This window comes from Mixophyes fleayi, chromosome 9 (genome assembly GCF_038048845.1).
Source record: "Mixophyes fleayi isolate aMixFle1 chromosome 9, aMixFle1.hap1, whole genome shotgun sequence".
Lineage (NCBI taxonomy): Eukaryota > Metazoa > Chordata > Amphibia > Anura > Limnodynastidae > Mixophyes > Mixophyes fleayi.
The window spans coordinates 133,899,537-133,914,448 of record NC_134410.1 but is presented as its reverse complement, the minus strand read 5'-3'; the positions used below and the strand labels follow the sequence as shown (position 1 = coordinate 133,914,448).

The 14,912-nt window shown below is 47.3% G+C and overlaps 1 protein-coding gene across 1 annotated transcript in view; it reads right to left on the bottom strand.

Annotated features, from left to right (window-relative positions):
- PMPCA (peptidase, mitochondrial processing subunit alpha) overlaps positions 1 to 14,912 on the bottom strand; it is a 65,208-nt gene that overhangs the window by 25,984 nt on the left and 24,312 nt on the right. The window contains exons 7-9 of the mRNA XM_075185846.1: positions 10,026 to 10,289; positions 8,672 to 8,764; positions 8,050 to 8,168 (exon numbers count right to left, since the gene is read on the bottom strand). Coding sequence (XP_075041947.1) covers positions 8,050 to 8,168; positions 8,672 to 8,764; positions 10,026 to 10,289 — 476 coding nt within the window. The remainder of the gene's footprint in view (positions 1 to 8,049; positions 8,169 to 8,671; positions 8,765 to 10,025; positions 10,290 to 14,912) is intronic.

Here is a 14,912-nt window from a genome sequence, read left to right as displayed (position 1 = left end):
GCCCTATATCTTCTGTGGGGCACCTAAAGCCCTAATGGCAAACACACAAAGTATGGCCCCATGTGCTCGTTTCTAGGGGAGAAATGCCGGCCAAGAGGTGCCAGGTAAGTGAGCCAGGCTGCTGCTTACCTTCGCAGGGATCCAGGGTGAATAGAGCCGACAGGTTATTCACCCCTCTGGGTCTTAGGATCGCTGCACCAGAAAGGGAAACTAAAATAAAAAAATGTGTAAACCTCAAACTAAACTAAGTGTAGGCAGGAGCCTACACCAACATGACCTATCTACTAGGCACTTAAAAAAAAACCTGAACTATCTACAGGAGAGGAGGGGCATAGTAGGGGAGGATCGAGTGGCTCAAACAAGTCTAAGTGCCTAAACTTCTAATCCCACCTACTATACCCCAATGTCTCGCAGTGTCCCCCAATTGTAGGAACGAGAAATATATATTTTGACAACCACACAGTTCTGCTTCTCTTGTTCTGCCTACTAGATGTAATTCTCAGTATCTGCTCTCACAGTATATATGGACAACCACAGTACTGCTACTCCTGTTCTGTATGCTAGATGTAATTCTCAGTATCTGCTCTCTCAGTATATATGGACAACCACAGTACTGCTTCTCCTGTTCTGTATGCTAGATGTAATTCTCAGTATCTGCTCTCTCAGTATATATGGACAACCACAGTACTGCTTCTCCTGTTCTGTATGCTAGATGTAATTCTCAGTATCTGCTCTCTCAGTATATATGGACAACCACAGTACTGCTACTCCTGTTCTGTATGCTAGATGTAATTCTCAGTATCTGCTCTCTCAGTATATATGGACAACCACAGTACTGCTTCTCCTGTTCTGTATGCTAGATGTAATTCTCAGTATCTGCTCTCTCAGTATATATGGACAACCACAGTACTGCTTCTCCTGTTCTGTATGCTAGATGTAATTCTCAGTATCTGCTCTCTCAGTATATATGGACAACCACAGTACTGCTACTCCTGTTCTGTATGCTAGATGTAATTCTCAGTATCTGCTCTCTCAGTATATATGGACAACCACAGTACTGCTACTCCTGTTCTGTATGCTAGATGTAATTCTCAGTATCTGCTCTCTCAGTATATATGGACAACCACAGTACTGCTACTCCTGTTCTGTATGCTAGATGTAATTCTTAGTATCAATTCTCATTCAAAATACATATGTGGCCAACCGCACAATACAGCTTTTCCTGTTGTGTATGCTATTATTATTATTATTATTAATTTTTATTTATAGGGCACCACAAAGTATCCGTAGCGCCGTACAAGGACAAACAATGGCACAGTACAAGGTGAAACAGCACAGTACAAGTAACAGTAAGCACTATAACTCTCAGGCACAGCATGAAAGAGAGGGGGGGAGGGGAAAAGTGAGTATAGGCAGGTAACTATGGCCCAAGAGGGTGGGCACGGATGACAGGTTGAGAGTCACTGAGGGGAGCGGAGAGAAGTGAGAGGAGACAGAGGGCAGAGGGACTGAGAGGAGGTGAGCCGAGTAGCTGGAGAGCGCAGTTAAAAGTGATGGAAACAGAAGGTAGGAGAGCCCTGCTCAAAGGAGCGAACAATCTAAAGAGAGGGAAAGACAGACAGACACATGGATGAGACGGAGAGACGGGAGGAAGGGGGAGAAGGGAAGAAGGGATGAGAAAGAGAGGTAGCCGACCGGTGGGAGTTTAGGCATGAGACTGGAAGGCTTTAAGGAAAAGGTGGGTTTTTAATGTTCGTTTGAAAGAGGACAGATTAGGGGAAGTTCTGATGGAGCGGGGGAGCTTGTTCCAATGGAGGGGAGCGGCGCGGGAGAAGTCTTGGATACGTGCATGAGAGGAGGTAATCAGAGGGGAAGAGAGGGAGTGTGAATAGAGATAAGGTTAGAGATGTAGGGAGCAGTGGAGTTGGCGAGGGCCTTGTAAGTCAGAGTGAGGAGCTTGAAAAGGATTCTGTAGGGGAAGGGGAGCCAGTGAAGGGCTTGGTAGAGTGGGGATACAGAGGTGGAACGGCGAGAGAGGAAAATAAGCCTAGCAGCGGCGTTAAGTACAGATCTAAGGGGAGCGAGATTAGAGAGGGGGAGGCCGATAAGGAGAAGGTTGCAGTAGTCCAAGCGGGAGATAATCAGAGAGTGGGCGAGAGATTTGGTGGCATCCTGGGAGAGGAAGGGTCGAATGCGGGCAATGTTGCGAAGCTGGAAACGGCAGGATTTGGCGAGAGAGTGAATGTGAGGGGCAAAGGAGAGAGAGGAGTCGAGGATGACACCTAGGCAGCGGAGTTGGGGAACAGGGGAGATAGATGAGTTGTCAACAGTGATGGAGAGGTCAGAGGGGAAGGAGGTGCGAGAGGGAGGAAAGACAATGAGTTCAGTTTTAGCAAGATTGAGTTTAAGAAATCTAGAGGACATCCAGGAGGAGATGGCAGAGAGGCATGTGGATACCCTGGAAAGAAGGGAGGGAGAGAGATCAGGAGAGTAAAGGTAGAGTTGAGTGTCATCAGCATAAAGGTGGTACTTGAGGCCGAAGGAGCTGATGAGTGCACCCAGAGAAGAGGTGTATAGTGAGAATATTAAGGGTCCAAGGACAGAGCCCTGAGGGACCCCGACTGGAAGGGATGAAGAAGGGGAGAGAGAATCAGAGGTGGAAAGAGATGTCATTCTCAGTATCTGGTCTCATTTTGTATACAAGGACAACTGCACAGTACTGCTTCTGCTGTGTTAGGTATAATTCTCAGTATTTTCTAATCTGTATACATATACAACTGCACATTATTGCTTCTCTTGTTCTGTATGTTAGATGTAATTCTCAGTATCTGCTCTCATTCAGTATATGTGGACAACTGCACAGTGCTGCTTCTCATGTTTTGAAAACTATGTGCAAATCTTAGTATTTGCTCCTAAACTGTATATAGACAATAAAGCATTATTGCTTTTCATGCTCTGTATTTCAGATGTGACTCAGTTTCTACTTTCATTCAATATATATATATATATATATATATATATATATATATATATATATATATATATATATATATATATATATATATATATATATAACTACACAGTACTCCTTTTCCTGTTCTGTTTGCAACATGTAACTCTTAGTATCTGGGCTCAGTCTGTAAGTATTAATAACTGCTCAGAACCACTTTTAATATTTTAGGCTTTATTCATTAAATGATTGTAGGAACCCTTTTAAAGGGTCAATCAACCTAAAAATGTGATTTTGTACTTTCTAATGTCCCCTTCCATGACTTAGCCCTGGATGTGCCCCCTCCACTCAAACCTGAAAGGGAAGTTGAGGGGAGATAGAGGACAGCTGCAGTGTACAAATATGAGTTTAAAAAGGACCAGACAAAGTCCAGGACAAACTGCAGTACACAAAGGAAGGCCAATTGTGAACTGCACAACATACATCAAGTTCAAAGTAAAAGTGATTTTGACCCTAAACTTTAAGGGCCGAGGTAGAGTTGGTGCTGTGCCTGCTTCTTTTGGGGGGGTGCCTCAGTGATGTAAGCCCGATAACGATAGCACTCTCCCCCATTGCCCAGCCCTAAGATGGCCACAGTCCAGGGCCGGACTGGCCATCTGGCACGATGGCTGGATGGGCCGCCCCGACTCTTCATTGGCTTCCTGGTGGCTGGTTCCTCCCAGGAAGCCGCGATTTTCAGGGGGGGGGGGCGGGGTGTTCGTGGGGTATCAGTTCACCACCATCTGGTACGGGTAAAACCTATCTTTGGAGTTGTATTTGCATTCTTAATTCTTGTAATGCACTATGTTGGCGCCCCCTGTCTTTTTGTGTTCCATTTACTAGGTCTGACACTTGCAGACAGGTGTTGAATGACCGGGGAGCTGCCTATTACATATAAGTATTATCTTTATTTTATCACACTACTTAATTAAGCGCTCTGGGCTTAAAGATTTTTTATATATATATATATATATATATATATATATATATATATATATATATGGGGAAGGGGGTGTAGAGAGAGGGGTGAGAGAGCCAGCGGAGTAGGGGGTGCTGGGAGAGGGGTGAGAGAGCCAGGGGGGGAGGGGATGCAGAGAGAGGGGTGAGAGAGCCAGGGGAGAAGGCGATGCAGAGAGAGGGGTGAGAGAGCCAGGGGAGAAGGGGATGCAGAGAGAGGGGTGAGAGAGCCAGGGGAGAAGGGGGTGCAGAGAGAGGGGTGAGAGAGCCAGGGGAGAAGGGGGTGCAGAGAGAGGGGTGAGAGAGCCAGGGGAGTAGGGGATGCTGGAAGAGGAGTGAGAGAGCCAGGGGAGTAGGGGATGCTGGAAGAGGAGTGAGAGAGCCAGGGGAAAAGAGGGCGCAGAGAGAGGGGTGAGAGAGCCAGGGAGGAAGGGGATGCAGAGAGAGAGGTGAGAGAGCCAGGGGGAAGGGGATGCAGAGAGAGGGGTGAGAAAGCCAGGGGGGAAGGCGGTGCAGAGAGAGGGGTGAGAGAGCCAGGGGAGTAGGGGATGCTGGAAGAGGAGTGAGAGAGCCAGGGGGGAAGAGGGCGCAGAGAGAGGGGTGAGAGAGCCAGGGGGGAAGGGGGTGCAGAGAGAGGTGTGAGAGCCAGCGGAGTAGGGGGTGCTGGGAGAGGGGTGAGAGAGCCAGGGGGTGAGGGGATGCAGAGAGAGGGGTGAGAGAGCCAGGGGAGAAGGGGTGCAGAGAGAGGGGTGAGAGAGCCAGGGGAGAAGGGGGTGCAGAGAGAGGGGTGAGAGAGCCAGGGGAGTAGGGGATGCTGGAAGAGGAGTGAGAGAGCCAGGGGAGTAGGGGATGCTGGAAGAGGAGTGAGAGAGCCAGGGGAAAAGAGGGCGCAGAGAGAGGGGTGAGAGAGCCAGGGGGGAAGGGGATGCAGAGAGAGGGGTGAGAGAGCCAGGGGGAAGGGGATGCAGAGAGAGGGGTGAGAGAGCCAGGGGGGAAGTGGGTGCAGAGAGAGGGGTGAGAGAGCCAGGGGGGAAGGGGGTGCAGAGAGAGGGGTGAGAGAGCAAGGGGAGTAGGGGATGCTGGAAGAGGAGTGAGAGAGCCAGGGGGGAAGAGGGCGCAGAGAGAGGGGTGAGAGAGCCAGTGGGGAAGGGGGTGCAGAGAGAGGTGTGAGAGCCAGCAGAGTAGGGGGTGCTGGGAGAGGGGTGAGAGAGCCAGGGGGGAAGGAGGTGCAGAGAGAAGGGTAGGAAAAACCAGCGGAGTAGGGGGTGCTGGGTGAGGGGTGAGAGAGCCAGGGGGAAGGGGATGCAGAGAAAGGGGTGAGAGCCAGCGGAGTAGGGGGTGCTGGGAGAGGGGTGAGAGAGCCAGGGGGGAAGGAGGTGCAGAGAGAGGGGTGAGAGCCAGGGGGGAAGGGGGTGCAGAGAGAGGGGTGAGAGCCAGCGGGGAAGGGGGTGCAGGAAGACATGTGAGGGCCATGGGGGTAGAGGGTGCAGGAAGACGTGTGAGAGAGCCAGGGGAGAAGATGGGTTAGGTGAGAGGGACAAAGGAGAAGATGGTGCAGGGGCATAGGTAAAAGAAAGTGTAAAGGGAGAGACATCTTAAGAATGGGAATGTCAGGGGATGCAACCATCATGAAACACAGGTAGTAATAAAGAATGGGGACAAGTGTTAAAAAAAATTTCCACTATGCTCTGTTCCTGCTCCCGACTGCCCATGTGAGCTGACAGCTGCAGATCCCTCCTCGCCCAGTAGGAGAACAGAACACAGGATACCATGATCAGGTAAGTTCATATATTTTCTCGTGTGCAATGGTTAAAAACCATCCTTTCTTGAACTGGGGGCACTACTGTGTATCCAATGACGTTTAAAACACTATATATTGCTCATTATTGCGCTGTAATGTTTCTTGCATATTTATGTGTACAAAGATTTTTAATTAAGAGGTAAAAAACGCTGATTGTCATAATTTTTTTCTGTGATTGTGTCAATATATCTATTGATGCCGGTTGCTGTAATGTGGGAGGTGATGCTGTAATGTGGGGGGTGATGCCGGTTGCTGTAATGTGGGGGGTGATGCCGGTTTCTGTAATGTGGGAGGTGATGCCGGTTGCTGTAATGTGGGGGGTGATGCCGGTTGCTGTAATGTGGGGGGTGATGGTGGACGCTGTAATGTGGGGGGTGATGGTGGTTGCTGTAATGTGGGGTGATGCCGGTTGCTGTAATGTGGGGGTGATGGTGGTTGCTGTAATGTGGGGGTGATGGTGGTTGCTGTAATGTGGGGGTGATGCCGGTTGCTGTAATGTGGGGGTGATGCCGGTTGCTGTAATGTGGGGGTGATGCAGGTTGCTGTAATGTGGGGGTGATGGTGGTTGCTGTAATGTGGGGGTGATGCCGGTTGCTGTAATGTGGGGGTGATGCAGGTTGCTGTAATGTGGGGGTGATGCAGGTTGCTGTAATGTGGGGGTGATGCAGGTTGCTGTAATGTGGGGGTGATGGTGGACGCTGTAATGTGGGGGTGATGCCGGTTGCTGTAATGTGGGGGTGATGTAGGTTGCTGTAATGTGGGGGTGATGCAGGTTGCTGTAATGTGGGGGTGATGCAGGTTGCTGTAATGTGGGGGTGATGCCGGTTGCTGTAATGTGGGGGTGATGGTGGTTGCTGTAATGTGGGGGGTGATGCTGGATGATGTAATGTGGGGGGTGATGCCGGTTGCTGTAATGTGGGGGGTGATGCCGGTTGCTGTAATGTGGGGGGTGATGCCGGTTGCTGTAATGTGGGGGGTGATGCCGGTTGCTGTAATGTGGGGGTGATGGTGGTTGCTGTAATGTGGGGGTGATGCAGGTTGCTGTAATGTGGGGGTGATGGTGGTTGCTGTAATGTGGGGGTGATGCAGGTTGCTGTAATGTGGGGGTGATGCAGGTTGCTGTAATGTGGGGGTGATGCCGGTTGCTGTAATGTGGGGGGTGATGCCGGTTCCTGTAATGTGGGGGTGATGCAGGTTGCTGTAATGTGGGGGTGATGGTGGTTGCTGTAATGTGGGGGTGATGCCGGTTGCTGTAATGTGGGGGTGATGCCGGTTGCTGTAATGTGGGGGGTGATGCCGGTTGCTGTAATGTGGGGGTGATGCCGGTTCCTGTAATGTGGGGGGTGATGCCGGTTCCTGTAATGTGGGGGGTGATGCAGGTTGCTGTAATGTGGGTGGGTATTGATGTAGTATGAGTGTGTGTGGGGGGGGGGGGTTATTTATTGATGTAATTGGGGTGCTAACAATGCAATATTGAGGGTCATTAGGAGAAATAAATACCCCCCCCCCCCCACACACTCACACTACATCATATTGTACAGCACCAGTAACGTGCACTGCGCCAGCATCAGTGTGCAACAATATAGTGCATGGGGCCCACAACACGTGGGCCTGTGTGCTTTAAATGCCAGGGCTGATTTTTAGTCCCAGTCCGGCCCTGCCACAGTCCATTAGGACAGATCCTACTCAACACCATCCTACCACTGCTGGAGGCATGGGTATCCCAGCCCTACCTGCAGTGCCAGTGACCGGGTCACACCTGGAGGCGATCACATGTTGGGGGTACCGTCCCTGGTACGTCATCTGCTCGCTCCAGACATCCCGCAACTGCCTGTAGCTAAGTGGGTGTCTGCTTCAGAGAGATGATCTCCCAGCGATTTATAGTAAATTAGAATAAAGTTTAAAAATTAGAAGGCTGCTCATAGCAGCCATTAACAAAGCACCCCCCTCCGGCGAGAAATTCTGAAGTCCAGTCTGCAGGTAAATTTAAAGTGTCCAAGCTCCTTGCATCACACTCTATACCCAGTGTCCCCCATTAGGATGAAAGAGAAATATAAACTGATCTAAAAGGAGAAAGGGCGGCTGTAACAGTCACTATTCTATGTGTAAAAGTTTCCATACCTTGACAATAGTCAGTGATTGATATTGTTTTTTTTCAACTAATGTACAGATGGTTCCAAGCTCCTGCTCTCCACCCTCCCCCCTTTATGTGCAATATCTTCAGTTCTGCAGCATATGCATTTGTGAGGAGTGAAGGAAGTAGCTCTTCTGCCTAGATGCCGGCATGGTGATCAGGTCTCACCTGTTGAGAACATTAAGGTACAGCCTGGAGAACATTCCTTTCCCCGGTCCTCCCGCAGAGAATGAGCCTCCACCTCCCATCATCATGTTTAATACTGCAAACGGGATGAAGTCATCTTCCTGTTTGAAAATAAATGGCATTTAGCATGACTGGTAATCTAATATAAAGCGCACTAAAAAGTAAGGTTGGGCACACACTACAGAAAATTTTCTCTCAACATTTAACAAATTTACCAATGACACAAAACAAAGTCCAGATCAGCAGCTGATTCACGTGTACACGTTTTACACGATTTACCTTCAGATCTGTGCTCTACATCTTTCATCACCATCGGCTGAAAAGATTGTGACTCTGCACACTCCATAGAGATCTATGGGCACCACTGGTCGTGAGTGCATACACTGTAATATTGGAACGATATCGTTCCATCGTTGAACGCCATTTTTAGTCTGGTTTAAAAATCAAATAAAACTATACAATGTTCTTTGGAACGATAATCATTCATAGCTGGAGCGTACACACTAATGTGATATGGGCCAAACGGTCGTTTATCTCACTATTGGCCCAAAAATCGGCTGAAAACACTGTAGTGTGTACCCAGCCTAAGGAAGAAAATGAATACCAGAAAAGAGCAGCTCTCCAGGCCGATCATGATGTGTGCGAGTTCTGGGATGGGCGTGGGTCCCAGGCTAACATCGGACATGTCTTTCTCAACCTGAAAAGCACAAAGCAGAGGATCACAAGTACATTTACTACTCCGGGATCTTTTCACTCATTCACAAATTGAAACATTTTGCTTTTTTTCACCAATTTAAAGAACAACTACAGAAGAAACAGGATGAAGACGCTAATTAATACAAAATATATGGCAACAGTACTCAATTCATGCATCATTTATCTGTCACCAGAAAATGTAACAAATGGGGTTGTCCACATTCAGGTTATGGAAATACCCTCCTGCAACTTTTTCTAAATACATTTTCCCTTTTCATAACAGCTTTCAACAGCAGTTTTTATATTATGAGGCACAGTTGTTGATTTCAGCTATGACACAAACACCAACCTATAACTGGATGCAATACGAAAAGCGCAACAGAGCCGTGTCATATCCCAGGAAAATCAAACAACGGTGCCTGATGATATTAATACATGACTAAAAAACACAGAAGGATTTTGAAAAAGAAAAAGCAATGTATCTTCAGGCTCCAATGGGGAAAATTCACAGGTGAAGAAAGTGCCACTACCCCAGATATAATTCTATAAAACAACCACTTTCCCTTCTTTAGTTAGTTGTGACTAACAAGACGAGGCTGTACATGTATGTAACCTGCATGGTCTCCTATGTGTATCTAATCATAACTATTACAAGTAGTAAAGTGATCCCTTCCAAGAAACAACCCTTAGGGGCGTATTCAATTGTTCCTCCGAGTGCCGCCGGAACGAGCGCGTTAAAACTATTACCGTTTATACAGTAATATTGCGCGTAATTACCGTTCATACGGTAATTTACTCGCTCAATTTCAGCTCACTGCTCAGGGAGCTGCGAGCTGAAATTGAGCGAGTAATTACCGTATAAACGGTAATAGTTTTAACGCGCTTGTTCCGGCGGCGCCCGGAGGAACAATTGAATACCCCCCTTAGGGTCTATGGTTTATACAGTAGTCCTAGTTATTGTGGTAACAATTGAAGTATTTAAGTGCACCTGTTCCCTACACACATTTTGAAGTATGAACCAATATTCATGAATGTGCAGCCAATCAATAGTAAACCAGCGACCACTCAGTCCACTAGCAAATGGGTAGGATGCATTAAAATATAGGATCAGGCCACAAAAAGCCTGTTTATACCATTACTAGTGAATTCATGTGTGTAGGTAAAAGGTGTACGGAAGTTTACCTGCATCCAAGCAATGCCACTCATCTGCTGTATCCCTGCTGAACAATAGATATGTTGTATTCCAACCTCAGTACATTTACCTTGACAATACCCCCTGTATATTGAGCGATGGATCTGTCGATGCTCCGAGGTTTCCCAGACGCCCACACGGGTTCCACCCGTTTTAGGTACTTCCTGGCACACTCCAGCAGCTGGTCATGTTCTATGCCCACTCCAGCCAACACCATCCTATCCGGGGTGTAGTAATTGTGCATGTACGAGTGCAGAGTATCCCGGGTGATCTTATCTATGTTCTCTATGGGGCAGAATCTAGGAAGGCCGACGGTGTTGTCCCGATAAGCTGCCTGCAAAATAATCATTGTAGAAATGGATAAAAGGTGTATAAATGTAAATATTTCATATATTTTCATGTATACTATTACATGCATAATATACATTTACACAATTTAAAGGCTTGGGACAGCCCAGATGCATGAAGTCAGGGGTATAAATCCATTGGGGTGGGTGAATCTTACCTCAAACTTTAAAACTGAAGATTCAGCATCTAGTGTGGACCTAAAAATCTGCCCGCAGTTCCAAAGCCACTAAAAACTATCCACTGCTGGTCCATAGGCCTCATTCTATAATTCATGGCACACTGCTATTCAACAGACCTCATATTATAAATTCATGTGACACTGCTATTCAACAGACCTCATATTATAAATTCATGTGACACTGCTGGTCCATAGATGTCATATTATAAATTCATGTGACACTACTGGTCCATAGATGCCATATTATAAATTCATGTGACACTGCTGGTCCATAGATGTCATATTATAAATTCATGTGACACTGCTGGTCCATAGATGTCATATTATAAATTCATGTGACACTGCTGGTCCATAGATGCCATATTATAAATTCATGTGACACTGCTGGTCCATAGATGCCATATTATAAATTCATGTGACACTGCTGGTCCATAGATGTCATATTATAAATTCATGTGACACTGCTGGTCCATAGATGTCATATTATAAATTCATGTGACACTGCTGGTCCATAGATGTCATATTATAAATTCATGTGACACTGCTGGTCCATAGATGTCATATTATAAATTCATGTGACACTGCTGGTCCATAGATGCCATATTATAAATTCATGTGACACTGCTGGTCCATAGATGTCATATTATAAATTCATGTGACACTGCTGGTCCATAGATGTCATATTATAAATTCATGTGACACTGCTGGTCCATAGATGCCATATTATAAATTCATGTGACACTGCTGGTCCATAGATGCCATATTATAAATTCATGTGACACTGCTGGTCCATAGATGTCATATTATAAATTCATGTGACACTGCTGGTCCATAGATGTCATATTATAAATTCATGTGACACTGCTGGTCCATAGATGTCATATTATAAATTCATGTGACACTGCTGGTCCATAGATGTCATATTATAAATTCATGTGACACTGCTGGTCCATAGATGCCATATTATAAATTCATGTGACACTGCTGGTCCATAGATGCCATATTATAAATTCATGTGACACTGCTGGTCCATAGATGCCATATTATAAATTCATGTGACACTGCTGGTCCATAGATGTCATATTATAAATTCATGTGACACTGCTGGTCCATAGATGTCATATTATAAATTCATGTGACACTGCTGGTCCATAGATGCCATATTATAAATTCATGTGACACTGCTGGTCCATAGATGCCATATTATAAATTCATGTGACACTGCTGGTCCATAGATGCCATATTATAAATTCATGTGACACTACTGGTCCATAAACCTAATAAGAGGATTTTTGTACTTACGTTAAATGTTTCTCTGATTCCGTCTGGGGGACACTGCTACCATGGGTTGTGGAGGGGAGCTCCAGGAGTTGGCACCTAGCTAGTTAACTTTAAGCAACTGCTGACAGACCCCTCCTCTCTACAATCCCCCTGCTATCTCCCAGTTAATCAAAAAGCCCAAAGGAGAAAAGACCCATCAACCAAGAGCACACAGAGGAAAAGCAGAAGGGAGGGATCGCAGTGTCCCCCAGACGGAATCAGAGAAACAGATTTAACGCAAGTACAAAAATCCTCTTTTCTCTTTCATCCAGTCTGGGGGACACTGCTACCATGGGGACGTTCTAAAGCAGCCCTCTAAGGGTGGAACCGCTCTGAAAGCCCTGCTCGTAGAGCACTACGAGCAAAATTTGCATCCGCAGATGCAAAAACATTAAACTGATAGAATTTGGTAAAGCTGTGGACAGAGGACCAGGTGGCTGCCCTGCAAAGCCGGTCTGCAGAAGCCCCATTTCTCGCTGCCCACGACGCCCCTACCGATCTGGTGGAATGGGCCGTAAGTCTCTCTGGCACAGGACGTTTAGCCCTGATGTAAGCCTGTTTAATGGTTGTCTTAATCCATTTTGCAATGGACTGTTTTGAGGCTGGCCAGCCTCTTTTATTAGAATCAAAAAGGACAAACAGAGAATCGGGAAGTTCTCTTGACATAAATACGGAGAGCCCTAGCCACGTCTAACTTTTCCATAGATTGCTGATCAGAATGAGGAGCCGATGTAAAGACCGGAACCACAATTTCCTGGTTCAAATGGAATGCCGAAACAACCTTCGACAAGACAGAGCTCCCAATTCTGAAACCATGCGTGCAGACGCAATCGCTATAAGAAAGACAAAGACGACTTTCCAGGTCAGACACCTAAAATCTGCTGCGAGTAATGGTTCAAAAGGGGGTCTTGTAAGCATGTCAAGCACCAGGTTAATATCCCATGGTGCTGTAGGCGGAAAGTAGGGAGGCTGAATATTTAAGACTCCCTGAAGAAAAGTTTTGATGTTTGGCAAATCCGCTAACTTCAGGTGAAAGAAAACTGAAAGCGCCGATACCTGAACCCTTAAGGAACCTAAGCGGAGACTCGCTTCCAGACCATCCTGAAGAAAAGCCAATAATCGAGGGGGACGAAAAGAAGACGTGTGACAGGACTTATTTTCACACCATCTGATATAGGCTCGCCAAATACGGTGATAGATGCGAGCTGAGACTGGCTTCCGAGCTCGCAGCAGAGTGTTCACTACACTGGGGGAGAAACCCCTAGCCCTCCAGAGCCTGGTTTCAACAGCCATGCCGTTAAATTGAGCCGAGGTAAATCCTGGTGACGAAAAGGACCCTGCAGGAGAAGATCGTCTCGCGATGGAAGACAATGTTCTCGCCCTACCGCCATGGAGATTATGTCCGTGTAGCACACTCGACGCGGCTATGCGGGTGCTATTAAAATTACCGGCAGCCCGCCCTGCCTCACTCGTCTAAGTACTCGAGGAAGCATGGGAATTGGGGGGGGGGGGGGGGGGAACAGATATCCTAACCTGAAATCCCATGACATGGTCATCACGTCCACTGCTACCGCTAAGGAGTCCCTTGCCCTTGCGCAAAACCTGGGAACCTATTTGTTGTGCCTGGAGGCCATGAGATCTATATGCGGAAGACCCCACCTCTGAACTAGAGACTGAAAGACTTCCCGGATGGAGGGACCACTCCCCTGGCATCATCGCATTGCGACGGAGATAATCAGCCTCCCAGTTCTTTATTCCTGGAATGAACACTGCCGAGATTGCTGGAACATATTGTTCCACCCAAGCAAATATTTGAGCCGATACTAGCATTGCAGCTGCACTCCTCGTTCCTCGTCTGTTGACATATGCCACGGCCGTGGCATTGTCGGACTGAACCCTGACTGGATGGCCCTGAAGAAGGATGGCCTGGGCCCCCCGAAGAGCCAAAAGAATTGCCTTCAACTCTAACATGTTGATGGATAGGGCTAATTCCTGAACTGACCAAAGGCCCTGGAGCTGGAGATGCAGGACTACAGCCCGCCAACCTTTTAGGCTGGCGTCTGTTGTGGCTATGATCCATGACCATGGAGCAAAAGACCTGCCCACCGACATGTGATCTTGAATCAGCCACCACTGAAGCGTTTCTCTCGCATCTGGAGACAGCGAGATTTTCTAGCGATCCAAATGTAGGTGGGATCCTGACCATTTTGTCAAGAGATCCCACTGGAAGCACCGTGAATGAGCCCGACCGAAGGGGATCGTCTCGAAGGAGGCCACCATCTTTCCTAGAAGACGCATTGAGGGACTGGGAGAGGACAAGACCTGAGACATTATCCTCTGAATCAAACTGATCTTCTCCGCAGGCAGAAACACCTTCTGCTGACTGGTGTCCTTGAGGAGTCCCAGGAAGACCATGCGTTGGCACAGAACCACCTGGGATTTGTTTAAATTTATCAGCCACACACGGCTCTCGAGGAACGCTATGGTGAGGGATAAGTGCTGATGTAAGCAAATCCCTGAGGTGGATTTGATGAGCAGATCGTCTAAGTAGGGCACGACCTGAACTCCCTTTAAGTGAAGACACGCTGCCATTACGGACATGATCTCCGTGAAGACCCTTGGAGCCGTGGAAAGGCCGAAGGGAAGAGCCCGAAACTGATAGTGGGAGGCCCCCACTGTGAATCTCAGGAGAGCCTGTTGACCGCTCCAAATGGGAACGTGGAGGTATGTGTCCTTTATGTCTATGGAAGTTAAATAAATAAAAATTAAATTAAATAAACTAGCGGTACATAAAACACAGCCCAACTCCTTGGGCACCTAGAAAAAAACTGGGAGATAGCAGGGGGATTGTAGAGGGGAGGGGTCTGTCAGCAGTTGCTTAAAGTTAACTAGCTAGGTGCCAACTCCCGAGCTCCCCTCCACAACCCATGGTAGCAGTGTCCCCCAGACTGGATGAAAGAGAAAAGAAGATTTTTACTCACCGTAAAATCTATTTCTCTTACTCCATTGGGGGACACTGTGAGACATTGGGGCATAGTAGGTGGAATAGGAGTCTAGACACTTATCAACTTGTTTGTTCCCCACACTCCTCCCCTACTATGGTCCTCTCCA